Source organism: Crocodylus siamensis, chromosome 6, assembly GCF_052110815.1.
Source record: "Crocodylus siamensis isolate JL-2025a chromosome 6, ASM5211081v1, whole genome shotgun sequence".
In the NCBI taxonomy this organism is placed as follows: Eukaryota; Metazoa; Chordata; order Crocodylia; family Crocodylidae; genus Crocodylus; species Crocodylus siamensis.
Window position 1 is genome coordinate 29,966,941 of NC_143400.1, and position 26,990 is coordinate 29,993,930.

General features: G+C 48.7%; 1 protein-coding gene across 2 annotated transcripts in view; it reads left to right on the forward strand.

The window, feature by feature from the left end:
- Positions 1-47: 47 nt before the first annotated feature.
- TCF7L1 (transcription factor 7 like 1) overlaps positions 48-26,990 on the forward strand; it is a 76,262-nt gene continuing 49,319 nt past the window's right edge. The window contains exons 1-6 of one of the 2 annotated variants that reach the window (XM_090055479.1): positions 48-185; positions 3,435-3,607; positions 8,782-8,871; positions 19,840-19,965; positions 20,058-20,121; positions 20,200-20,330. In XM_090055479.1, the coding sequence (XP_089911605.1) occupies positions 8,794-8,871; positions 19,840-19,965; positions 20,058-20,121; positions 20,200-20,330 (399 nt within the window). In that variant the 5' untranslated portion in view covers positions 48-185; positions 3,435-3,607; positions 8,782-8,793. Of the gene's footprint in view, positions 186-3,434; positions 3,608-8,781; positions 8,872-19,689; positions 19,966-20,057; positions 20,122-20,199; positions 20,331-26,990 lie in introns of those variants that run through there. The other variant, XM_090055480.1, reaches the window with a different exon arrangement.

Below are 26,990 nucleotides of genomic sequence, written 5' to 3' on the forward strand. Positions count from 1 at the left end.
CTCAAGCCACCCTTTCCCAGGGCAGGTACTTCCACCCACGCCTCCGCTTTCTTCTCCCTTCAGCTTTCCTACACTTGGCAGGGCAACTCTGCACCACACCTGCGGAGAAACCAGCTGGGCAGCTTCTCCGCGTCGGGCTGGGAAGGAGCGCCCAGGAGGTGGGAATAGCAGCGCGGCACTTCCAGGTGAGCCCGGGAACAAGCCCCAGCCCCATCACTACCTCTCCAACAGAGCCAAGGCCCATCCACCGGTTATCACTCTCAGCCCATAGCGCAGGCTGTCCAGCAGCCAGCCTCTGGGAATGGGCAGGAGGCATCTGGTGCCTTCTCTGCTGGGATGCAGAGATGGAGGCCCAAGTGAAGCCCTTCGGTAGCTCCAGGCACATCTCAGCTCTGGGAAGGGCACGAGGAGAAGCAGCTAAAAGCTGAAGCAGATGCTGTTCAATGCCATGGGCCCAGTTAATCTTCCTCTACCTTGACACATCTCAGATGGGAGTGGCATGACTCCCAAAGCCTTTGGCACAGATATGGAGCCTCCAGGAAAGAAATAGCAGGGAGCAACCAGCCAGCCCAGAACTGCCAAGGACTGCTGGGTTTGGATACAGGGCACTGCAGGCACTTGAATACTGGATCATTCCCTTCCCTTGGTAGCTGTTCCAGTGTTACACTGCAACAGCAGGCTAACTGCATCAGGGTTAGGTGCTAGGTCAGTACCAGCTTCCTGTCTATTCTGTAACTTTGTTGCCCTCTGGTTAAGTGCATAGTCAGTCATTGCAATGATAGCCTTCTGCTCCAGTTGCATCCCTAACAGCTGCACTAGAAACAGCTGTTAGAGGCACTGACAGTAACTGGTGTTAGGCAGTCTCAGGACTTCCAGTATTATGGTATTGTAACTAATCATTTCTTACATCCAGGTCCCTCAAGGTATAGTCCCAAGGAAGCAGGCTTAGAGGACTACACGCTCCATTCTCTTTGGGTCAACTTCTCCCTGCCCTGGGCTGTCTGCTACAGCCCCCTGCCTCCACCCACATCCTTCACACTGGGGCACGAGCTGTGTGATACTGGGTGCATCTACATGAGATGCTTAATGTGCAGAACAGGTTCTTTGGGTAGATGTGCTATCTTGTATTAGACCAACTAGGTAGCTGAAAGAGCTCTTTGCAAGCTCTCAGACCTTAGACTGCTTTTCTCCCAGGGTTGCTTCATCTGAGGACTTCACTAGAAATCTCTGACTTTAATCTCTCTGATATTGCCAGCTCCTGGAGTTAGGCAAGCATAAGACTCCACTTTCCTTTAAGTACAAAGGAGTTATTATTGCTTAGGAGTAGAGATAAAAGCCTGCAGACTTAAGGAGACTTTTGGGGCTTAAGTCAATCATTCCTTAGCTACTTGGAGCTCATTATACTACTTTCATCTTTCACAGCAGATTCTCTTCATATGGTAATAACCCACCTCCCACTGTCCAAGCAGCCTCTTATTGTGCTGTTTATGTTCCTAATGCTACAGTCAAAGTCAAGGAGCACTATTTCCCTTCACCCAGTTATTTCTTCCTTTTGGCCTGACCTTCTTAAGCCCCATTCCAATGCCTTTGCACTGAACATCCAGCCTAGAAGAATCGGAACTTGGACCAGCAATATGACACTGCTTTTAAAGCTAGTGTCAGCTAGAAAGCAATGTCGCAATGGTTGGACTTGCCACAAGGCGGCACTTGAATCACAGTCTTATCAGGGCAGGCTTTCATGAGGCATTGGGGGAAAATTAATTAAGCCTGGCAGAGTCCATAGACATTAGTTATTATTGTTACTATTTTTAGGACCAGTGATGTTAGTCCCTTTGCACACATCTTGAGGGAAGCTCGCTGAAGGCCCTGTATCCAAGCCGTATAACTCCTATAAAAGGGGTTCTTTTGACTTTTCCCCCCCCTTTTTAAAAGGTAAGCTCTCAGCAGACCCTTAATACTCACCGGGGAGGTAAAGTTAGGGCTGTGAATCTCAATCCCCATCAGACTTATAAATCATGGCCAACAGCTTTCTTACATTTGGGCTCTGCCTGGATTTTGGCAGCACTCCTGCACATGCATTCCCCAGCCCTCATATACCTCCTCCTAGTTTACTGCTCCAGCATATGCTACACAGGGTCCTCTTGCAGGTGCAGGGTCTCAACCACTCCCAGCAGCAATAGGGAATATAGGAGAGGACAGGGGTCTGAAACCAAGAGCTCTTTCCTGGAGGAATCAGCATCTGGGCACAGCATAAGGCTCCAGCAGCTCACACCCCTTTGTAGGAACACCCAAAAACAGAATCTCTCATCTCCTGGAAGGGGAAACTAACGACACAGCTGCTGCCAAGGCAGCTGGAACTGATAGAGACAAGTGGGGGAACCTTCAAGGGTACTTAAATGTTGCCAAGTATCACTATGCTCTGCTGAACATTTCTGGGAAGTTGCAAAAAAGCCTGCAGAGCAAGTAAGAGGCATGGGAATATCTACATCTGCCTTCTGCCAGCTGATGGATGGTGGCAAGAGCCTTACAGAAGTGATTTATCCCCGTTAGCAAAACCAAGGATTCTTTTGCTCCATGGAGCTGAGAGTAGATACTGCTCATTTTGCCAGCAAGATTAGGAGTGTTGACTAAGCCTTAAGTGCTTGGTAGATTGCTCTTTTAAGTGGCCTTAGGTCTTTGCATTTTGGTTAGGAATAGTACCTTGTTAAAGACAGGCAAGGTGTCACAGCTAATTAAGCCATAGCCAGGCTTAGTGGGTTACACCACAATCAGTTAGGGGCTTACCAGAACATAAGACAGGGTCAAAGCTAAGTATCCTTCCAAGTTCAGGGTGCTAAGCTCAGATCAGTCAGGCCAAGCATTTGATCATGAGCAGATGCATTAAGGCTAGAATCACCAAGAGAACAGCATCCTCCAAGGCTGTAGCTGCTGCTGTAAAAGTACTATGCAGGACGTGGGAGGGTTTTATAGCCCTCCAATCAGTGTAGTGGCTTCCATTGGTCACCTCAGGTCACACGGTCCCTATTTAGCCTCTTACCAGTGGCAGAGATAGTATCTGGTTGTTATGTTTGGTGGTATTGAGGCTTGGGGTGGGTTGTGTTCAAATGTTAATATTTCTGATATGGAATCGGCACTGGAGTACCTAGTAGAGAGATAGAGGAATAATGAAAAGGTTTGGGTAACTAGTAAGCTAAAAATAATTACCCAGTTCTGTTTCTCTGCCTATTTTACCCAACTGTCCACTGCTATTGGTCTGGCCTGTCTATTAAGAACATAGGCCCTTGGGCATGGTGACCTACTCCCCTCTCTTTTAAACCACACTGGGAAGAAGGAGAGCCAAGCTTAGGTTACTGTAATTGGGCCAATACAATTGAATTGTTCCTGATATGCTTCTACTGACTGGTGTTTGTCTCTGCTTTCCCTTCTCTTCTTAGGGGTCCCACCAGCAGGTAATAAAGCTGAGATCTTGAACACAGCTGATCTGAGTCCTACCGGAAAGTACCTGCCTACCTGTGCTGTGCTGTCTCTAAGATGCAGCTACTTTTTGCAGAAGGAATCCACTCTCCTGCATGTTACATATCCTCCTCAAGTGATTGGTCTGCCCAGAGTAAGAGCTTTCACTTTTGACCAGCTGGTACCTTTACCCACGATACTGGAATAGCAGAAATTTATACTGCTTTGCTAGAGGCTTAGGGTTCAGAAACTGATGCTGCCTTCTACTTGACTTCAGACTAACATGGCTGGCTATGTCTTGGTGCCTGATAGAGGTAGGGTCTTCACTCAAGTCACTCAAAGTCTGGTGCTGTGGGTAAGGTGAAGACTCAGCTGCTGTGTTCCTACCTAACCTGTGGCTTCTAAATTCTCCTTCCTAACAAATTGGGCACCATGTTATACTTAGTTGTGAAACCATGGCGTGGGGGGGAGCACAATCCCCTCTGCCTAAGGCATGAAACCATTGGAGTAAGTTGTGCTTTCATTAGAAGTCAGTCACTTTCAGGATGAGGAAGAGGTTGGCTTTCTGCTGGGGAGACTTTAGCCTTGCTGCCAGTGTTAGAAACCTGCATCCTGCCCCTGCTCTCCAAGGGGGTCTGACAACTTGGCTGTCTTTCATTTTCTTTAAAATTAATCCAGCCTCACATCCCTTTGGGAGCTGCTTTATCGGCAAGGGCAGGGCTGCCTGACACTGCAGGAGACAAGCTCTTGAGTTGGTAATCAACAGATTTGTAGGGCTTCTTGAGCTGAGACCCATGTTGTGTTGGGGATAAAAAAACATTTGGCCATTGGAACTGGCTCAAACTGAGAACCCCAAAGTCAGGAGCCAAGGCAATAGCACCATCAGGTAACTGGTTAAGTACCAATTCTAGTTCACCCTGGGTCTTTTCATGAAGTTCCCAAAGGGGGGCCAGATGACCTAGGCAGACCTATAGGATTCTCAAACCCCTGATCAGAGGACTTTAAAACCCTTCCTTGGTGCAGGGGCATTTCCTAGTAGAAATATTTTGGGTGATGCTGTTTTATGCCTATTTGTTGGAGCCTGGGTAGGCTTGTTCTTATCTAGGGCCTTCTGGTTGTTATTGACTGCTTGTCCTGACCATGACCTTGGCTTTGCACCCTGGAGAATGAACTGAATTGTGTCTGTGATCTTGGCTCCTTGCACTCTGGTACGTCCCTGACTGCTCCTAGTGTGAATTGCAAAGCCTGACTGTGTGCCTTGGTGAACCCAGACTAATCTTTTCTCTCTCCTTCCTTCTCAGGGTGTTTAGGGTAGGCATGGGAGTGATGGTGCTATAGAAAGGTGCTTGCCTTGTAGGTGCAGGTATGTCAAACTGTCTCCAAAAAGTAAGTTTAGTGTAAGGAACAGCAGTAGCTTTTATGCCCAGCTTAGAGGAAGAGGACAGCCTTTTGACTGATACCTTATAAATGGGTTAAGATTCCTACTGAGTTGCTGCTGCTTCTTTCCCCTAGCTGGAGAGTTGTGTTTTTGGTCTATTTGGGGTAGCTGCTTAAGGGTGGGATTTCTTCAAACACTTTGTATGAGTAAGCAAGTGAGGAGCCCTGACTGGAGGGAGCTGCTTGGGGATTGTGGGGAAAGGAGAGGACACTTGTTTTTGCATATGGACTGTTGCAAAACTGCTGGTTAACCCTGCCTGACTGGGTATGGAGGAGAAGGGGAGGAGCTAGTCTTTCCACTCCTAGAGACTTGGTTGGTTGGAAGATTGATCAAGTGCCAGCCTTACTCCTAGCTCCTTCCATTGGACCATCTTCCAGGTCATGAAAGCTTGAATTCTTGGCTTTAGCAAGAAGTGCATGGTCAGTAGGTGTTTGCATTGCACTGAGTGCCCCATTAGCCAGAGTTGCAAGTGAAAGAGGTGGCCTAACCTTCAGCTTGAGGATTTAGTCTAGAAGGACAGTTGGTTGGAATGGAGAGATTCTACATTTAGCATTTGGGATTGGTTTAATTTGCTGTTTCTTAACCAGGGTACTGCAAGGGTGCTATGCAATATTAGTGTTGTCAGATGTGCAGATGCCTACCTAGGATTCACAAGAGATTTCACAATGGTTTTGATACTGGATTCCTTTCTGTCCTGTTGTGGTCTGAGGTTTAGCAACAGAGGGATTGCTCTCTCTACATATTTGTGCAATCAAAAATGACTGATAATTTAGAGCTGGTAATTTTTTTCTTAAGTCTAACAAGGTTAAGAAGTTAAGAACTACAAATTTAATCTACTCTCACTGTCAGTGCTGTTGAATGACACTGGGTGCTGTCAGGTGTTGGAGATATTTATATGCTGCAGAGGTTTTTGGGGGAACTCATGCCTGCCCAAAGGCTTTTCCTCAAAAAGCAGGGGCTGTGATGTTTAAAAACCAGTAGTTCCTTTGAGTTCTTTCTTTTTTTTTTTTTTTTTTTGGCCATCTATACCCAGCAATTCTTTTCTATCCCTACTAGAATAGGGAGATGGTTGCTTGTGAGGCATGTCTCCCAGAACAGAGGTATTCCAAAGCTGTAACATGCTAAGCTTCCACATGCATTCCTCATGTGAGTGTTTTGACAAACTGCTTTCTGGTCTTGCGAATGCAGGACTTTGAGCTTGTCCTCCTGCTTCAGAAGTTCAAGGGTGCTTTGGCTGTTCTAGGTCTTGCAGCTGGGAGATGAGTATGAGGGTTGTTTCTGGGGGTTTTTTTAAGAATAGGTTAGAGAAGTGATTCTCAACTGAAGTGTTGTGAGATCCTTTTAAGGGTGGCACATAATATTAGCAATGTTAATTGTGCAAACACCTAAACATGATTCATAGAATAAAACCAGGGATTTTCAGTAGGAATCCAGACTGTCAAAAGTATGGCTTGTCTAGTGGTCTGCAACAGAATTGCTCCATTTATTCTATAGTGGAGAATCAAGTGTAAAATAAGGGGGAGAGCCTTGGGTGGATCCCTGATTTTTGGTTAAAAAAGTAACCCCAAATCCATATTTTCCTATGACTAAAATGAAACACCACTATCTATAATCTTCATGGTGTTTCATTTTAATGATGGAAAAATGTGGATTTGAGGTTACTTTTTTAACTGAAAATTGGGGGATTTTTTTAAATAGGAGAAAGCCAGGATCCGTGCTGATCAGGGCTGATTCTGCCTTGAGCAGGGGGTAGATACTTTCCTAAGATCCTTCCAGTCCTTTTTGTATGATGCTGCTTTGCAATAAGGCAGTGTTGGTAATATATTATTCTGCCACCGAGTGTCAGTGCACTGCTTAGTTTTGACCATGAGCTATGTGATGAACTTTGGCTCTGGGTGTAGGTACAGCTGCTGTCAAGTACTTGTTGAATCCCTGTATCATAACTGCCTTCATTCAGAGTCTTGGTGTGCTGGTGCTTGGTGGCAGATTCAGACAACTTCACTAACTTTTTAAATCCAATAATGCAGGGCAACTCTGTTCTTGGGGCAGCCACCTAAGCCGATTACGTAAGTGCAATGTCTGATCTCATGAGCTCAGGAGGTGCAGCTGGAGAGATGCTGCTGACAGACTTCATTTCAGGAGGTGTTAGCAGATGCTGGGAATTCAGGCTTGTAATGAGGACACAGGCTGCTTTCTGTTGCTGCTTCACCTGTTCTTGTTGCCCTAGTCCCCTGTGAGAGCGAGCTGTCCTTTGGGGGAAGTGTGGCTCTATTTGCTTTGTAAGCAAAGAAGCTCTAGCTAGCATCTCCCAAACTCACTCCAGGCCCTTAAAGGATCAGAGCTAGTTAATTCTATTCCAGAGTTCCAGCCACTGCTCAGAGCACCGGTTCCCTGCCCCTATAGCGCACAATGTCTCCTGATGATGCTTGCAACCACAGATGCATGATACTGCTTGATGCATGTTGACTTCTTAGCTTCCAGCTAAAAGTTTTCTCCTTGTTGGGTTTTCATAGGCCAAACTCAACCCCTGCTCACAATTAATGGCCCCCACCTTCCCTTCTTGGAAACAAAGGGCTTTCTTGCAAGAAGGAACACTGTGAAGCAAGGGAGGGCATGAATGTAAGCCAAGGGTGGGCAAAATGTGGCTCGAGGGCCGGGCCATTTTATCAGGCCCACGGGGCCCCTAAAGAATTTACAAAATTAATATTTATCTGCCCCTGTGGACCTTGATGGCTTGCTAAAACTCTGTAAGTGGCCCTCTGCCTAAAATAATTGCCCGCCCCTGATGTAAGCACTGCTCAGCCACCCCTCTAATGGACTCTGTTAGAACAGAGGAGCTCACTGCACTTGGAGAGTGCCCTTAGCTATCAAGCCCTTTCTGGGAACCAAGTGTTTTTGTTGGGAGTGAGTTAGTGCAGAGTAGATGATGCACTGTCAGCTCACACCTGAGCTTATTGGATTTTCTGGTCCCCATGTAGATGAGCACAATTTGGCTTGCTTCAAAACACTATTGCTGTGGACTCCACTTATTTTGACTTATTGGATAAAGTTGGATTTGTTAATAAAGTGACAAATGCAACATTTAAAGCTTCATGCAATCCCATAAAAGACAACTAAAGACCAATCTAATGCCTGCTGTTAATGGTGCTCCTTCACTCCAAGTCAGTGTCCACAGAGAAGTCTTGTGTTTGCTTCCCTTCCTTTCAGTTTCTGACCATTCCTTTCATGTTTCAGCTGGTGCATTTCATCTCTAAATGTATCATGCTTAAATTTACCACACCCATTTTTCTCAGCACTCTGCATAATGCAAAACTCACTTTCTTCTAATTATCTACGCTTTTAGAGTTTTGAATTTCTTCCAATATCCCTCCTCCCCCAAAGAGTTAGGTCCTAGAACTAGCACTTGTTTTCAGTAGTTAAAAGACTTCCTGATGTGGCAGAAGACTTTTTTTCTCCTAATCCACTACAAGCATTTCCACCAAACTACTAAGTTAATAATTTTTTTCCTTTTCCCCTGTAGAACATAGATTTTAATTAGACATTTTCCATTTTTCCATTACTAAATCTTGCTAAAAGTTTTAAAACCAGTCGATCACTTTTTTTAGGGGTGTAATTTCTCTTCCAGGCTGTTGCCATTGCAATTATTGCAGCCACCTTGAATCCAGTTTATAGGTAGGCCAGATAAGGACATACAATTCACCTAACTTTATAACACCAGTCTAAATGTTCTACTGGTTGCTTGTATCCTAAAACACCTGCTACTTGTATGTCAGTCCCTTTTGGCTGCACTATCTCCTTTGTAACCTGAGTTCACTCTGACTTAAAGCAGTGGAGGTGAAGCAGCTGTCAAAAGGCTGCTATTCAGGAGCTCCCATCATTCTCTGTTCCAGGCTGTGGATGGGATGCTTGCAGTTCTGCTACTTCATCACTGGAGGGAGCAAAGAGCCGTTGTTTCATGGCTGGCCCAGACTTATAGACAGGTGAGTGAAACCTGGTCTCATCCAGCTCCCAGCTATTCACAATTCTGAAAGGTAGGAATGGGCAATAAAGGCAAGGGACCATTTCCCCACGTTTGGGAGGGAGGTGACACAGTGGGAAACCTTATATCTGCCTCTGGGCTAATTGCAAAGGGTTCCCCTGGTTTTGCCTTGCTTGAATGGCTTGAGGAAGAAGACCAGGCAAAGTTCTTTGAGTAGATGTGATATCTTGTATTATTTGGTCTAATAAAAGACTTCACATCTCAAAGAATGTTGCCTGCCTATGTCCTTAGACCAGTATGGCTGCAACTAAAAACTTGAGGAAGATTTGTTTCTACACTGTCCCTCTTGCTTCCTCCCTCTAAAATGGGCTTGGCCTTGTCCAGAAGTAGCTGCTTCTGCTCTATTACAAGATGCATAGAGACCTAATGCCATCTGAGGAGCTGCAGAAGTTGTGTACTTCATCTGTCTGCAGTGTGGACTTAGCTCTTGTCTGCATATGCCCTTGTTGCAGTAGCATAGACTGACTGATGCAAACCTCTAGTATAAGGCTAGGTCCCAGGACCTGTGGGATCAGAGCCCAGGCCTTGCTGACCACCCCAGATAATTTAACAAGCTCCCTGACATGCTGGATTTGCATAAAAGTGACTGGTACTGGGATGATTTGCCCCATCTGAAGCCTGGCTGTGGCTCTGGTCTGGATAATGTAGAGTCTAGACTCCTGCTATCAGCTCCGCTACTGCCCTGATGGGAAACCCTGGGCTTTGTGCCTCATTGTCCCCATCTACACGGCAAGAAATTCCAGCTGGGAAAAGGGCTCTGCCCAGAACTTGTTTTACCTGGAGGGCAGGGAGCAAACCCAGCATGGTGGGGAGTTAGCTTTGAGTCTTTTTTTTGTAACTCTCTTTCCCGCCCCCCCCCCCCCCCCAATTGAAAAGCTTTGGGCCATAACTACAGAGATCTAGGGAGATTCAGTTGCATGGCTCTGAGGCCCTGGCAGCTTTCACGTGCTAATGGACCGCTAGCCAATGGCCATTCCTACTATACATCTAAGCATGCCCCGCATTGATGGGTGCAAAGGACTAGCCATTTTCAGTCATCTCCTGGAGATCTCTCCCTGCCCTTGGGGTGCAGATGGCATGATAATCACCGCTGATTTTCTTCCTCATGTCCTGCTTTCTGCTCTCGGAGTTTGCAAATTTCATGTGCCTCAAACCCCCATCACTTCAAACTCTGCCTCTCACCCAGATGCCCAGGGTGTGCATGCATACAGTCAGACGTGTATCTGTGTGGAGGGGTCAAAATATTCCTGTTGCTGTAGGGGTAGCTTTGTTCCTGCTGTCCCTAGCAGGGGTGTCACAGGTACCATCAGGACAGTGCTAATAATGGATGTCCACAGGTTACCCTGTTGCATTGGACTGCTGCTCCAGTCTGGCTGTCTAAGCCAGAATCTGGAACTGCCCCTTGGTGCAGAGGCTCCAAGAGATCAATCCTGCTTCTGTCTCTGGCTCCTACCTGTCCTGGATCTTCCTTCATCACATCATTCCCAGTTTACCCCCATCTCCTGCCTGCACCAACCCCAGGTGGTACTGCTGCTCCCAGGTTGGCTCTTCCTCCAATGCTGGCATATGCTGGACTTGGAACAAAGAAAGGCTTTTTTGCCTTTGTGCAATGGCCTTTTCATCTAGTGGTGCATGAATTGCAGAACTGGCAGTTGGGGACAAGAGTAAAGAAGGGAGAGGAGAGAGCCCTTTATGAATAATCTGGCTATAAACTGCCTGGGGTTCTTCAAAAGCAGACCGACCCACCTTCTAGTCAGCCTCGTGCCGCGGCTTGTCATTAGCAGGAAAAGCATCTGCGGCTCAGAATGGCATTAATGCAGCCGCCAACGCAGCATGCTGCACTTGTCAGCAGGGCAGCCACTGCGTTCTAATGGCACAATAACAAGGGGCTAAATTCGGGTTGAGCAGCCTAGTGCCGAGGTGTCCCATGAGACAGCCACAGCCAAGGCTGAGTTTTAATGAGCTCCATTGGGACATGCAGTTTGTCAATCAAATGCTGCTCCCAATACCTGTAGCGGTGCCACAAGCTCTCTTTCTATGGCTTCAGCCTTTTGACTTGGAAGCAGCTGAGACCAAACAGACGCTAAAAATGACATTTTTCTTTCCTCTCTTTCCCCCACTCCCCCTCCAATAAAATCCAGACAGGGAGTCCTGACAGAGGAAGGAAGTCAGCCTCATCAAGGAGTGTTGCACTGATGGCCTGGAGATCCCAGGCTCTGTCTTGGGAGGGGATCAGGATTTTGTGGCTTATCCCAGAATTGGCTTGGCCTGAGGCGCTCTCAGCACAACTGCTTGAGATGGGTGTGCTCCAGCAGAGCTTCCTATGGTCAGTATGTGGAGCATGTGTCATCCAGTGCTTGGGAAATGGTATCTAATGCCAGCCCCAAGGCTTTGGAGAAGAATGCAGAAATCCTGAGGGTGTGCCTGGGTGCAGATGAAGGGAATGGAGCCCCATAGCTGAGTATGAGATGGAGAGCTTTTGGGACCCCATGGACACCCCTCAGGATCAGCCTCCTTCCCTTTTACAAAGGCTGGTGCAATGCAGAGCATTTGTCTGACACTCTCTGGAAAACTGTTTTGGTGTTTGCTCCCCTACTGTGGGCTTCCCACAGCCTGGCTGATTTCTCCTCCCTCTCTTTCTAGGAGAGGCTCTGGCAGAAAAGCTGAGGCCATTTCCTACCTTGAATTCACCAGACACTTCCCTCCTGGCAGACTGTTGGCTTCCACTTTAATATGTCTCTACACTCAAGAGGCTCAACTCCTTAGATATGAAAGCTGGTTCTCCAGGAAGGCAGGGCATCCTCTGAGCCCATCCATGCTTTGGAGATGATTTTTTGGGAGGTAGCAGCTATTAAAATTGGAAAATAGATCGATAGATAAATAGATAGTTTTTGGTCAGCTGATCTCAGTGTAGGGACCTATGTGAATGCCACTGACTTCAGCTGCTGCTAGCTAATAGCAGAACCTTTAAGGGACCTACTAGTTAACACAGTCATTGTCTTATGATGTTAGTCCAGTTCTGTTCAAATGCAGGTGGGAAACTGATTTCCCATGCAATTATCTGAGATGAGGGTGTGAAAGTACGTTATCTTGGAAATGGGGTCCTCAAATGCCTCCCATAGGGACTCTGTGGTGAAGCAGAACAAACAAGACTAGACAACAGAGCCTTGCAAGGGTAGCACTACTGTAAGTTATGCTGTATTTAGGTTCATATACAGGATGGCAAGGTGTTGGCACATAGCAAGCCTCATGAATGTACAATGGGGGGGGGTGAGGTTTAGGGTGGGGGAACAAAGCCCTGAGAGGTAAGGAGGACAGAGTTGCAGCCCTGTGGCTGGAGAAACTGCTGCCTCTCTGTTGCAAATAGGAGAAAATGGAGGGTTGTTAACTTCACAGGCCTGCAGGAAAAATAGCATGAAATAGGAAAGAGAAAGAAAGATGGCAGGCAGCATTAACTGGCTTGCTGCTGTACAGTCTCACACCCCTTGGGTGAAGTCTTGACTCAGAATCTTGTGACTTGAAAGAAGACATGGTCATGTTTTGATCACAGGTTGGTGGGAGGGGAAAATGTGATAATGGTCCTCACCTAGGTTCAGGGGTAGGGATAGTGATAAGCTCTTCTCCTTAGCTCCAGGGTTTGGGGCCAGGAGTAACAGTCTTCAGTAGCAATTAAACTAGAGAAGTGTAGGTTGGATACCTGGAAGATCCTTCTCACTTGGAGGGTGGTTGGATGAGTGGTTTAGATGGGGCTGATCCTGCCCAAAGCAGGGGTTGGACTTAGTGTGACCTGAGCTTCCTGTTTGCTTTACTCTTTCATTATTCTGTTATCAAGGAAAGGGGTGAACATGTAAAGAGAAGCTGGAGATCATGAATGCAAACTTACTTGGGATGCTCAAAATCCTGGCAAACAAATTTCACCAAGCATCACACGTGCTTCAGATCTCCTGATTTCAAACCAATCTCTCAATTTAGCCAGGTGCTACCACATATTCTCTCTTTAGGTAGGTGCCTACAGACTAATTAAATCATCCTTTGATCAACAAAAAAACCCCCAAACCCAACAACAAAAAACCTGAGCTTGCTGAGTCACACTGAGACTAGTTCTTCTGCCCCAACTCATCCCCATGCTGGTTCTGTACACCCTGGTCAGTTTCTCAGACATCTGGTGTTAATACTCCCAAAAGGGATACCCCCTTCAGAAAGGATCTGGTTAATGCCATATGTAGCACCTTATGCTTCCTATAACTCTTCTTAAATGCAGCCCACATAGGCATTGGGTTCAGCTGGAGACTGTTGTATAGCCTGGCCTCTCCACCCAAGGCTTATGCTGCTCTTCCTCCCATTAGTTATCTGAATGTCTGTGCTAAACCCTCCAGGGATTAGATTGGGAGGAGCACAGGTTGTCACCTTCTCATCCTCACGTGCATCCCTACTTGCCATGTCCCCTCTTGCATGGTGGGAATGCCAGAGGGGGAGCTACAGGACCAAGTACCTGACAATTCCTACCTCCCCAACTTTTTCTGAGCACCTGCTTTTATTTTGGTGCATCTCACTGCAGTGAGAGATGCCAATGTGGAAGGTCTAGACCCAATTTAGCAGGGATCTAGTATAGGGTTTTTTCCCCCCAGTAGTTCTAAAAATGGCAAACAAAGCACAGGAGGGACGACACCCTAGGGAGGGAAGATAGTAAGATAGTAAAGATTTTCCCTTTTGATGGGAGAGCCCCTGGAGGGGATTTGAGAGTCATAGCAGACAGATGGGTAAACTAGTAGGTTTTTTCCAGAAGAGAGTTAGGGTTATAAGCTACCTGTTGACTTTTTGGGGGAAGGAAGCAGCTTGCGCTGTGGTCAAGAGGTCCTAATCTTGCTTGTGTGAGGATCCCCACCTTTCCTCCCCAGAGGTGAGTGCAGCCACAGACAGAGGTCCAACCCTGACGGACCTTACTGTGATGCAGTCTAGCAACTGGGATTAGATAAGGGCTTGAAGCAGCCTGTGCTGAAGACTGTCTGATGGGCCAGCCACTACAACCTGGGGGGAGCTCATGTTTGAAGATGCTGAGGTTCTCTGTACAACACACCTAGTCACCAACTCCTCCAGAGCTGTGGCGCTGCTTTCCCTGGCACATATCAGTTTTGACAGGATGTTGTCAACATGATTTCAGCAGATATTTCAATGGGGTAGGTGGGGGAAAAAATAAGGGATTGTAGCATGTGTAGTGACGTTTTTGTCTCTCAGCAACAGTGGGAAATGAGAGATCTGAACAATCTGCCCAAAATTTTGGGTAGAAAAGCCTGACTTCCATGTACAAGGCCCCTTTGTGCTGGAGGTGGATGGAGGGTATGGGGGGTGGAAATACAAAGAAGTAAAATAGGATATTTCTTCTGCCAAAATAAAATATAGATCTTGTACTCCTATAATTTCAGATGTTATTTTAGACCACAATGAAAATTGTTAGGGAACATTAAGAACCCAACAGGTTCTGTTGTATTACATTTCCTTTTAAGTACATTTTATATTATGCCCAAGGTTGCTCATTGTATCCATTTATCAAGTGGCTAATAAAGAGGAAACTGGAGAAACCCAAGCTGTGCCAGTCTCTCTCCTCGCCTTACTCACCACTGATCCAGGAGTAAGACTGATGGATGGTTGTCATTCTTGGATAGATACATTGGAAATCAAGCCTGCTTTCTGCTTGACTTCAGATTAGCACAGCTAACGATGTGTCTCTCTTCATGGATCAAGGTAACGCAAATGGTTGGAAAAATTCTTCTTTGCAAACTTTTGGGTATAAATACTAGGGCTGTGTGAAATTTTGCCAGTTGTTTCATTTCAATGCTGTTTCAACTCATTTCGAGCTTGAAACAGCAAAATAGAAACAAAATGAAGGGCTTTGAAACTGCCTCAAAACGAAATGAGGGCAGCTGAAATGTTTCGAGTTTTGAAACTTGGGCAGGGCTTGTCTGCAGGGAAACAAAGTAAGGAGAGGAAGGGGGAAGGACTGCTCTCATATTGACTGTGTAGCTGGCTAGTGACTGAGGTCCCTTCCAATCCTAGTGCTCTGGGGGAGGGATGGAAAAACAGCATACAAGGCAGCATTGTTTGAATTGGCCTGCTTTCTGTCACTCACATCATGAGTTTTGCTTGTCAGCAGCCTGAGGTGCAGTTTCCCAGAAGCCCTGGCACCTGTCTCCTTGAAACCTGGAAGGCTTCATGGCTTCGGCAGGGGCTAGCATGCCTGCAGTTTTCACCCCCACCCCGTGCCTTAACGCTCACACGTCACACGTTTTGATTGTCAGCAGCCTGAGATGCAGTTTCCCAGAAACTGCTGCACCTATCTCCTTGAAACTTGGCAGGTTTTGTGGCCTCAGCACGGGGCACCAGGCCTGCAGTTTCCACCCTGCTGTGCCTTAACTAACACACACACACAACACAAATTTCGCTTTCAAGAATTTGAGGTGCAGTTTTCCAGAAACCCCTGCATCTATGTCCTTGAAACTTGGCAGGCTTCATGGCCTCAGAAGGAGCTACTGTCTCTGCAAGTTCCATCTGAATTGGGCAAGAACCGACAAAGTTATAGGCAGTTTTGTGGTTCCCCATTAGTCTATGGGCAAAACATCAAACAGTTTCGATGAAACGAAACGGAACAACGGTTTCAGAACTAAATGAAACTTGAAATGAAACGCTGTCCTGTCGAAACGGAACTTGAAATGAAACAGTGCTGTTTCGCACAGCCCTAAATTAAATACCCGTTGTCAGGCTGAGGGTATTTATACCCAAAAGCTTGCATAGAATTTTTCCAATTAGTTGAGTTGGTCTAATAAAAGATCAGATTTACCCAAAGAACCTTGTCTGCCAATGTCCTTATACCACATGGCTACAAACTTATACCCCTGTATTCATGGATCAGACACTAGAGGGAGAGCTACCCAATGGTTTACTACCTAGCCGTCCACATGGAGCATCAGGATTCCAGTGGTTTGTCCCTTATTTTGGCAGGGTGATGTAGTGGTTAGATTAGGGGCTACTACAAGGGAAGAGAGGCAAGAACAACCTAACAATTTAAAATAAGCAATAGATCATGAGGCTTGGCTGATGTAGGGGAGGAGTGCTAAATTACCTCAAGGAAGAAAGGTCTGAGCTGCTGGGAAAAAATAGGCAGGCTCTCTTTTAAAAACAGGTACTTGATCCAAATGTTATATATATTTGTGTGTAAGAAAGTCCATAAGGATGATTTGGGGGAGTGCAGGGCAGGAAGCGTCACAGCTGTACCTGGTTAACTTGATTGGCATGATCACTGGAAACAGAATAATGAAGCACCTGGAAGACTGGGATGAGAAGCCTGCTAACAAGCTGGGCTTTGGCGAGGGAAAATCTGCAAGGGGAAGTCTTTGAGTTATTAGAAACTGGCCAAAACTGGGCCATGGACAAAATTTAGGTCTAAGGCATCCTTTTGAGAGAACTATTCCAGAAGAAACCTCTAAAAAAAAAAAATGAAGTGGTCTCGGGTGAGACTTTTCCACAAGCCCAGGACTAGGAATTGTGGGTTGATGATCCTTGTTATAGTGGAAGGTTAAGTGTGGCTCCTTCATTTAAAAAGCAACCTGATCCCAAATCTTGTTTTTTAATATCCTAGGGTGAGCAGCAAGGTAGCAAGGCTTGCAGGTGATACAAAGCTGCCTGTGTGATTCAGGGGACTGCTAGAGAAGGAATGAGACAGGAGGATGTGTAGCACAATGCAAGATGGCGTTCAGTGCTGAGAAAGGCAAAACAAGGTACATGCTGAATTGACTGGCTGGCATGAGTGAAATCAGGAGGCTGTCCCTTCCCATCTCCTAACAGAGCCTCTGCCAGGACAGAGGGCTGTGCTGTGCCTTTTCCCACCAGTAAATACATTCAGAGCTGCTGAGACAGAGGCAGCTGTTCTCCTTACTTTGTGTTCTGACTGTGAAACTCATTGCCACAGGATGCCAGAGAAACCAAGAACTTGGCAAGATAGGAGAAAGGCCTGGGTCTCGTTGTGAATAGCAGTGTTGTCAGGAGCTGTAACGGAGCAGTGCAGCCTTCCAGGGCTCAGGGCAATAGGGGCCCAATCAAGTGAAGTCCCCAACTAGGAGTAGTGTAGACAAGTTCATGCAACACTGCTCAGCCCATCTGTAGCACAGCACGTGCAGGGCTAGCCCGCTTCTGAGTCAGGAGCTAGTGTACAGGGAGCATATCTGAGCTCTGTCCTTTCAGCAAGGCTGATTTGTGTGGAAGGAAATACTCTGCCGTGTAGGGGAAGCACATTTGCTACAGGGTGCCAAAATCTGATGTTAACAGACAATGCAAGAGGAGAGATGGAAAATCTCCGGCCCTGGGGTACAGGACTGGGAACTGGGGTAAGAGTTTCATGGCAGTAGGATCACTTACCTCATACCATGTACTTCCCCTTGAGGCATCTTTTTCCGGTCCCATCCCAGGCAGGATGGGGGTCAGCTGGGTAGTGGATCTGATGGGAAACATCTAACTGGACCAGTGAATCTGGGAGGGACTGAAGTTGGGTGGCAAGCATACGGATCCCACGGAGGGTTCTGCTAATTTGGACTAAGTTCCCTTCATTCATGTGGGGGCACAGAGGGCGCAGCTCCTGCATCCAGCCCCAGTTTGTGGGCTCTGTGTGTGCCTGGAGGGGGGATCTCCAGGATGTGAACATAAGAACTGCCATTTATTGGGTTGAACCATAGGTCCATCTTGCCTGGTCTGGTGTCACACGCGGTAGAGAGTAGATGGTGGAACAGAGTTAACTGGGTCTGACCAGGGTTTCTGGCCCCCCCGTGTTCCTCTCACTTACAGTCTCTAGCATTTAAGGTCAAGGATGGTCTGATTCAGAGGCTGTACCTGTCACTGTTGTGTGCAGTAGCTACTGATGCCCCTTTCCTCCAAGAATATGTCCAATCCCTTTGTGAATTTGGCTAAACTCTCAGCTTCTGTCACAGCTGGAGGCAACAAGATCCACCCTTGAATGACCCACTGGGTGAAAAAGAACTGCCTTGTGGTTGTTTTAAACTTACTGCTGACTGGCGGGGTCGTCCAGGCAGAGGGTGGGGGTGGCAATCAGGGTGACCGCCATGGGCCCTGCACTTTGGGGGTCCCTGCAGACAGTGCTGTATAGGCAGAGCTGTCCCTGCAGAGGCAAATCAGGGCAACCCCCCTTTCCCCTGCCCACCCGCACACACTTGGACCACTTGCCACCCCCTGGCCCTGCATAGGCTGATATGCCCTGGGCCCTGCACACCCCTAGGGACAGCTCTGCTGACTGGTTTCATGTTCTGGCCTCTAGTTCTTGTAGGGTGAGACACAGCAAATAGTAAATCTGTAATGATTTTTCTCTTCACCATTTAGTACCTTGTAAATCTTGATCCTCTTCTCTCGGATATCTCTTTTCTAAACTGAATGGGCCTGGCCCCTTCTGTTTCCCCTCATAGGGAAGCCCCTCTGTGCCACTGATCATCCTGGTTGCCCTTTTCTGCACCTTCTCTAGTTCTTCTAGATCCTTTTGGAGGTACAGGGGCCGGACATGGGTGCAGTCTTCAAGGTGCGGATGCCCCAGGGATTTACTTTCCATTTCTGTTGCTTCTGAGAGCAACATGTTCCAGCCTTGCATTACAGCCTGGGTGAAAAAGAACATCCTTTCCTTCCTTTTGTTAATTGTAAATAAACTAACACAAGTGTATGTCCTGGAGGGGAAATCATCTTCAGGGTGTGTGTCTGGAGGGGGAATCTTTAGGATGCGTCAGGAGGGGAAATAATCTCTAGGGTATGCGCTGCAATCTTGGGGGGGGGGGCAGTATCTAGTGGTGGGGATCTCTACGGGGTGCCAGTAGAGGGGAATTTCTAGGGGGTGTGCCTGGGTGTGGGGGGAGGAAAATCTCTAGAGCAGCATTTCTCAGACCTCTGGGTCACAACCCAAAAGTGGGTCACAAGAATATATGAAAGGATCAGGAACAAAATTGAAAAACGGATTCTCCTTTCAAGGAGAAAAACATGGGAAACAGTGGCTTTTCCTCTGCAGGCTGGCAGAGGTCCAGCCTGAGAGGGTTGCTTGGGGGGTCCCCCAGCCCCACAAACACACACACCTGACCCCACACACTGGGCTGGGGCCGGAGGAGCAGTGGGTCAGGACTGGCCATTGATGTTTACAAGTGGGTCCTGGTACAAAAAAGGTTGAGAACCACTGCTCTAGATGTCTGGAGAAGGGATCTCTGCGGGGTGCCTGGCAGAGGAGGGGATCTTTAGTGGGGGGGCTCCAGGAGGTGTCTGGATATGGGGTGGTCTATATGAGGGTGTCCGTAGGGGAGATATTTAGGGGGGACCTCTAAGGCGTGTCTGGAGCGGGGTGCCTGGCAGGGGGGGATTTCTAGAGTGTTTGGAGGGGGGATATTTAGGGGGGTACCTGACATGGGGGGGTGCCTAGGGGGTACCTGGCAGGAGGATTTATAGGAGGGTACCTGGTGAGGGGATCGGGGGGGGGGTGTCTAGGGGTGCCTGGCAGGGGGACCTCGGGGGGGGGTGTTAGGGGGTGCCTGGTGGGGGGACCTTGGGGGGGTGCCTGGCGGGAGGACGTCTGGGGGGTGTTAGGGGGTGCCTGGCGGGGGGACCCTCTAGGCTCGCTGTCCAGCGGGGGGCGCGGGCGGGCGGGCGGGCCGGGCCGGGGGGATGTCCCAGGCCGGCCGGGCGGCGCTGGCTGGGCCGGTGTCAGCTTGCAGCTGGAGCTCCTCCCTCCGCGGCCCCTCGCATTCCCGACCGGCGGGCCGGGGCCGGGGCCGGGGCCGCGCCGGGGCGGGCGGAGCGGGGCGCTATGCCGCAGCTGGCGCCCGCGGGCGGCGGCGGCGACGACCTGGGCGCCCCGGACGAGCTGATCCCGTTCCAGGACGAGGGCGAGGAGCAGGACAAGGGCGCGGGGCGCGGCTCGGCGCACGGGGACCTGGATGAGCTCAAGTCGTCGCTGGTGCACGAGTCCGAGGCGCGCGGCGCCAGCTCCGGCTCCGACTCCGAGGTGCGGCCGGGCCGGGGAGCGGGAGCCCGGGGGGGCGGGGAGCGGGAGCCCCGGGCCGGGCCGGGCCGCCTCTCACGCTTTGTCTCCCGCAGGCGGAGCGCGCGGCGCAGCAGCCCCGGGAAAGTTTCCAGAAGCCGCGGGACTACGTGGCTGAAGGTAGCGCCCCTCTCCCGCCCCTCCCCGGCCCCGGCGCTGCCCGCCCGCCGCCAACCTCTGCCCCCCTTGTGCCCGCAGTGGTGAGGAGGCAGCACGATGCCGGGTTCTTCAAGAGCGGCCCCTACCCCGCCTACCCCTTCCTGATGCTGCCCGAGCTGGGCAGCCCCTACCTGCCCAACGGAGCGCTGTCGCCCGGCGGGGCCCGCACGGTGAGTGGGGCCGGGGGGCGGGCAGGGCAGGGCTCGGCTCGGGCTCCGCTCGCAAGGTCGCAGAGACAGGACCCGAGGGCCCCCTCGCAGACGATCAACTCGTGGCTGGGGCTCTGGGGCCCGTTGGGCGGCGGCGGGCCGGGGGCCGCTGCGCAGCGCTCGGAGTCGCGGGGCCTCTCGGGCTTTGTGACACGAGGGGCAGCGGCGCCCGGCGCCGGGGGGAGGCCCCGATCCGCCGCCCGGGCGCGGGAACTTGGCTCTGAACTTTCTTTGTAGGTGTTTCGCCGAGTGCGTGCGGGGCACGGAGTCGCTTTATAATGCCGGTTTTGGCTTAGCTGTGGGCTTTTTTTTCTGTTACTTGCCTGGCTCCAGATCCAGACCCCCTGAGAGGAGCTGTAGGTCCTGCGGGAGCTTTTGCAAAATCGGTTTTATTTCAGGAGACAGGCCTGCTGCTACTTTGCAAATGCCTTGATTGAAAAGGGGAATGCAAATCCAGGCTGGGAAATAAAGGCCCCGAGGAGCCTGTGCCCCTGAGAGGGGGCCGAGGGTGTTTCTCTGCTGTTTGCACTGCCTTTTCTCATTGAAAGAGCCCTCTTAGACTTTTTAAAAGCTGCTAATGGACTGACATTGTCTGTCTCCCCTTCAGTGCTTGCAGAAGTGATTAAGCAAATTGACCCAGCCTTAGGGTGCAAATGGAAGCCCCCAGCTCTGCAAATGCTGCCACCCTCCAGTGGTCATTCCTTCCCTGCTTGCCCCCCCCCCCAACAGGCACCTATTAGGAGCCTCCAGCAGCAGTGATTAGTTCCCTTATCAGGACTCCTGATTTAATTCTGGAGCTTTTTTTTTTTTGGTCTTTTGAGAGGAAGGGGCTGAATAAAATAAATGCAATGCCTAAGTTGGTTGTAATTAAGAGAAGCCTGAGAAGCCTTTCCAGCTGACTTGGCTAATTGCGCTGTCATGGTGTTCAGCAGTTGGGAGCTGTTGTGTTTTCATGTGGCATAAAGTTGGCTGGAGCAGCTCGCTTGCTAGCTTGTGCCTGTTGCTCCCAGGCACTGGAGGACTTGAGATTCTGGTACAAATAGGCCCCATAATCTTAAGGGGTTTGTTAGCCTGGAAGAGCATCTCTTGGGAAGCAAATCTGTATCCGCCTCACGGCTTTGGAACACAAATGGTGTCAGCGACACCCCGGCTCCGCTTTGCCAGGCCTGTAGGATTCCCGGTTGGCAGACATGATTTATAGATGGGTTTGTAGAGAGGAGGAACTTGCATACTTTTTCTGTAAAGTGAACGTAGAAGACACAGTTCCTTCGAGACCAAGGGGTAAGTCGCATGAAGTTGGTTTGCATCTGGCACTGAAATGGGATCCAGGCTGCTGAAATGGCTAAGGGGTCGAGTCCTACTTCATGTCACTGTTTTGTTCAGCAGTGTGGAGAGTCCCACGCACAGCTGTATAATGCAGCTACACTAGTAAAACACAGTTACTGATCGTAGGGACTTAGAGGCTTTGACATTTTCTGCAGGATCGTAATGGACTGTATTTGTCTCCAGGACATGGTTATATAAATGTGTCTATTTGTAATTGGCTGATGGTTGGGTGAGGGATAAAGGTTATTTTCTTAGTTTGTCACTATTTGTATTAATAAATGTAACAGATGACACTTAATTGGGTGGAATGGCAAATACCAGCCAGGACTAAGATATAATGAGAGAGGACAGAGTAAGATTAAAAATACAAGCAGAGAGGAGTTGATGGTGCTGATTTAAATAAATACATGCTGGAGTCCTTAGAAAGATCCAGGGGAGTGAAGAAAACTAGTGCTGTGTCAGTGTTATAAAAGGGCAGATGGGATGATGGGGAAGCAATGGGCCTGTTGGGAAACTAATGACACGGCTGATGTGGGGACTCCTTCAGGAACGAATTAAAGGTGGTGGTAATAGAGCTAAGCCAGATAACTTGGCTCCTTCTCAATAGCCATCTTCAGCTAGCTTGATTAATTTGGTGGGACTGTAAGTTTGGTTGATAAAGGTGATTGTGTTGATGGGATTATGTTTGGATTTCCTGGGAAGTGTTAGTTTTGAAACCACACCAGATGAGTCTTTTTATTCAGCTTGAGGTGAAGAATCAGCTTGCTTCTCAGTTTAGCCCAGTGCTCTGGGAGTGTCTACCTTGAGACAAAGGATGCAGAGCTTGCAAAGTGGGAAGTGCATCTTGGAGAGCTGTGAGTCTGAGAAGGTTTGGGGTGATGGCAAGCAGTCTCACTAGCCAGGGCCTCACCAGTGCTGTACTGTAGCCAGAGAGACTCACGTGGTCTTACCAAGATGGCCAAGGGAACACTGAGCAGGAGCAGGGACTTGGCATTGAATACCATTGCAGAAGGTCCCAAGAAAAAGGCCACAAGAATGGAGATGGGGACTGAAAAAATCTACCCTATGGTGAGACTGGAGCAGAATCTTTCTGTTGGCAGAGTGAGTTCTGCGACTCATCCGCTGCCTGGAAGTACCTGCGGAGCAAGAGGATCTGTGATACCAGGGAACCAGTTTGACCAAAGCGTTAAGATTTCCCATGCAGGAAGCTGAGGCTTTGTGAATTTAAGCTGAAAGCAAAGGTGTACATCTTTAGTGGGGACAGGAGCTTAGCATTGGCACGGCTTTTTGAGGGTCTTGGTGTGGATCTGTTACTCAGGGCTTTAAATCAAGCTTGCTTGCTTTTCTAGAGATGCTGTTGTGCAGGGAACTGTACAGCATTTGACACAGGACTTCAGGGATAAGGTTTGGTGGCCTGGGGAGATTCGGTGATCTTAACGGTTCCCTCTGACCTCAGATTCCCTTGCTGCCTACAGGCCTCAGCCACTGTGCCATGTACTGCGCAGACAAACAAGACAATCCTCCTCCCAACAAGCTTAGTGTAAGGCAAGACTCAGCAGGTGAGCTGAATAAAAGGGAAGGAGGAGGGAGATGGGGAATGAAAGTAGGAGCACGTCCAGCCTCTTTGTAATGGTGGTGATTGAGTGGTTCAGCAGTTTTCACTCCCCAGCTTAGGTGTCTGTTTTGTGGGCACCAAAGCAGAACCCCACCCTCCAAGTCTTGACTTCTCAGAGTGGATTGTCCAAGGGGAAGTAGCAGCTTGAGAGAGAAACTCTCTCCTGCATGGTAGATACTGACTGTTCACCATGGGAAAGAAGTGGGGAGATGATGAGGGGAAGGTAGGGCATGGTGGGAGAGCCAGCAGAGGGGGCTTGAAGGGGCTGGGTGTAGCCAACAGGCCAGTAAAGTAGAAGCTGTCTCTTGAGGGGACCTTGGAAGGAGCTGGCAGAGTCTGAAGTGTGGGCAGTGCAATTTGATCCTTGTAAAAGCAGCTTCTTGTCTCCAATATAGGAAACTGGAGCTTTTCCTGTGTTCAGTTCTGCTGCTTGTTGGCTTTTGGGGCATCTTATCCTCAAAGATGTTGAGAATCCAGAGAAGAGCAGCCAAAAAAAATGAGTGCCAGTCCATCTGTCTAATGTGATGAAGGTAATGGCAGTGTCTATGTACTGGAGAGGTTAAAAGTGCTATGTGTGGATGGCGGAGAGGTTACAAGCGCTACATATGGGTGGCTTTGCAGTGACACTGCAGCTAGCAAACAAAGGTGACTTATGATGAGCTATTAAATGGGGTCATGCATGGGAAAGGGAACCGTGAGGAGTGGATGAAATGAAGTAAAGGCTGATTTGGACTGGTCGCTAGAGAAGGCCTCCTGCATCTGGGGTCACCTCTTGCAGGGACAGGGTTGAAGACCCTAACGCCTTGGACATTTAAAGGTAGAACTAGAAAACTAGGAAAGGTCTGCAGGCCTCAGGAGATGCATTGAAAAGACTTAGTTTAACACTCCTCCATACTGGCTTTTGGTGACCCTTAGGATTTGAGAACAGTGACCAAAACACAGTCAAAATGATGGCTATGCGTGGTGAATTCGGGGCTGTTTGCCTCATCTCTGCTATAAGCAATTGTCCATAGTCTTTCAGGAGAAGCGGGACAGGCAGTATGTGGAATATGCTTGCACCAAAATCAAAATAAATAGCTGTGATAGGAGTGTGGAAGATACCAGTCTGCACTAACCTGATTATACCACCAGTACTGCTTTTTTGGACATAGCTGTACCACCACAAAAAACTGGGAGAGATCCTTCTGTTCAAGGAACTAGAATAACTCTTTAATGTTCTGTGTGTTTTGAGTTTTAACTATTAGTGCTTTAAAAAGGAAGTGAAACCAGTCTTTGGAAGGAGAAACCTTTCCGGGAGGACTGGCCACATAAAGACTGAACCTGAAAGTGAAATTGGCTATGAATAGAAGGGAAATGGATTCACCAGTATTTCAGTACCCTAGTTCCTCTGGAAGCGATCTTGGGTCTGATGAGGGTATAGGAACAGGAAAAAAAAATCCAGCCTGATACTTTGATCCCAGGCGAGGCAGCTGGAGGCCCATGGTGAAGAGACAGTGAGCAATTAAGGGCCTGTGTTCTGTGCCATTTAATTCCAGACAAGGTTCTTTGGGTAGATGTGTCATATCTTTTATTAGATCAACTAAATAGGAAAAAAATGTTCTTTGCAAGCATTCGGGCACAAATACCCTTCTTCAGGTATAGGGAGGGTCTGGGAAATTCCAGGGAACTTAGCTCTGAAAATCAGTGTTTGTTGTGTGCTTAGCCATCAGGACCACCCCTCTCACTAGCTCCTTACTGCTAATCTCTTCCCTCCTGTGTTCCAGTGGCATCCACACCTGGCCCATTCATCTGGGAATAGGATGTGGCTCTTAGGTCAGTATGAACAGGTTTGGAGGGAGGCTGGTATCTCCGAGGGTTGCCTGGAAAACGCTCCAATCCATGTACTGCACTGGGGCCCTGGTTTGCCTGGTTACTTCCAGCATTATTTTTTAGTGGCCTTCAAGCCCAACATCCTTCTGAATGAAAGGCCATGTCACATGGTAACAACTGTGTATGGTGCTTTCCATGCAGGTTTGTTTTCTCAGGTGAGGATGCTGGAGAATGTATTGTGCTCCAGTAGACATTTGAAGAGGGAGCCAGTGGCTTGTAGCTTTGCTGTCTGGGTGTTCCCTCTAGGCAGTGATTTCTTTCTTTTTTTCCCCCAGTGTGTGTTGCTTAGAACGGAGGAGCCCTGTGCACTGATCTTGCCAAGCCACTTGAGCTGCTTTCTTGGAGCTCCACAATCTTATGTTTGTGTTTAATTAGTAGTAGGCAAAGCTGTTCCTAGAAATCAGGCTTTCTGATTGTGCTGCATTTGCAGAGGCACAGCATTGTAGTTCCTGGCACAGCTGCACCCTGCTGGCCACGTGTGTGCTAGGCACAATCACCTGGGCAGCTCACAGCCATAGCATTGGTGAACACTTACCTTACCAGTTTCATTGACGCTCCTGTGGATGATACCACTTTAATGTTGCACAGGGTCTCGTGAGTCAGGGAGTGGGTAGATGAATTATTTACTACCAGGTAGAAGGGGAGGGAAATTACTTCTGTCAGCCGCTCTGCGGTAACTGCTTATATGTGTGCTCCCTCACTGGGTTACCGGCTTGGAGGGTAACAGCTTAACTGTTGTGAGGGCTGCTCCTTGTAATTCAATCGAAAGAGGTCTGTGACCTGTGTCCAAAGATTCCCATGGGGAATGCATGGGGGCTGTTGCAGTATGACTTTTTAAAATCTGGGAAATCCCTTAAGAAGAACTTTGTTAAGAGACCACTAAGGTAGAAAAACTAAGCATGGAAGAGGTAAGGACCTTAATTTAGTTCACTTGCACATATGCGTTATGATAAAAGTATGTTATCAGAAAGACACAGGGGCTTAATGCAATCCCGTATTTAGGGTAGGTGAATTAAGAATGCACATCTTGGGCTGCTAAATCAGCTAGGTGCTCTTGAAATCCTTGTCCTTGGTTGCCTAGATATGGTGTTGGCAGGCTGCTTCTAGGTGACTGGTTCTTGCAAAATTTGGCCCAAAGTCAAATACTGTGTCATGCATTTGTTGTCTCTCCTTAAGGCTTCTGGCTCATTCACTGCACGGCCTGGTCTGCTTGTAGGATCACTCAGGGCTGTGCGCGGAGGAAGTTGGTGCCTGTCAAAGCCCGTTGTCCCTTGCTGCAGAAGGTGAATGGTTTGTAGTGAGTGTGGCTGGGAACTGTAGAAAGAGAAGAGGCAGGGTCAGGTTTAAAGGCAGATGAATACTGCCCTGGAGAACTGGATTGGATCCTTCTCTCTGCCACAGAGTTCCTGCTGATGGGCCTTCATGGAATATGTTCGGCTTCTAGTTGCCCCATTCAACCTGCAGGGATTTTGAGGGCTCTCCGCTCTTAGAACATATGCGGTTCTCAACAAATGGAGCGGTTGGCATCTTGAACTGGGCGCCCAAAGGGATTCCTTTCTTCAGCAGCTTCTGCCCTCAGTCTCTTTGGGTCCCTGTTTTCAGTGAAACGGGCATTCGCCCTCCTGCTTTTACAGGGTTGTCCTGCTCAGGGCTGTCTGCAAAGCCCAGTTACGTTACAGTGATGTGAACCTTTGGAAAACTGGCCAGGGCTGTGCGTGGGGCAGGCTGTGATCGGCATGCAGTCAGTAAGGTTGCATGGGCCACATGCTGAGTGATGAGGATAAAGGGAACCCAGGGACAGCTGATATGGT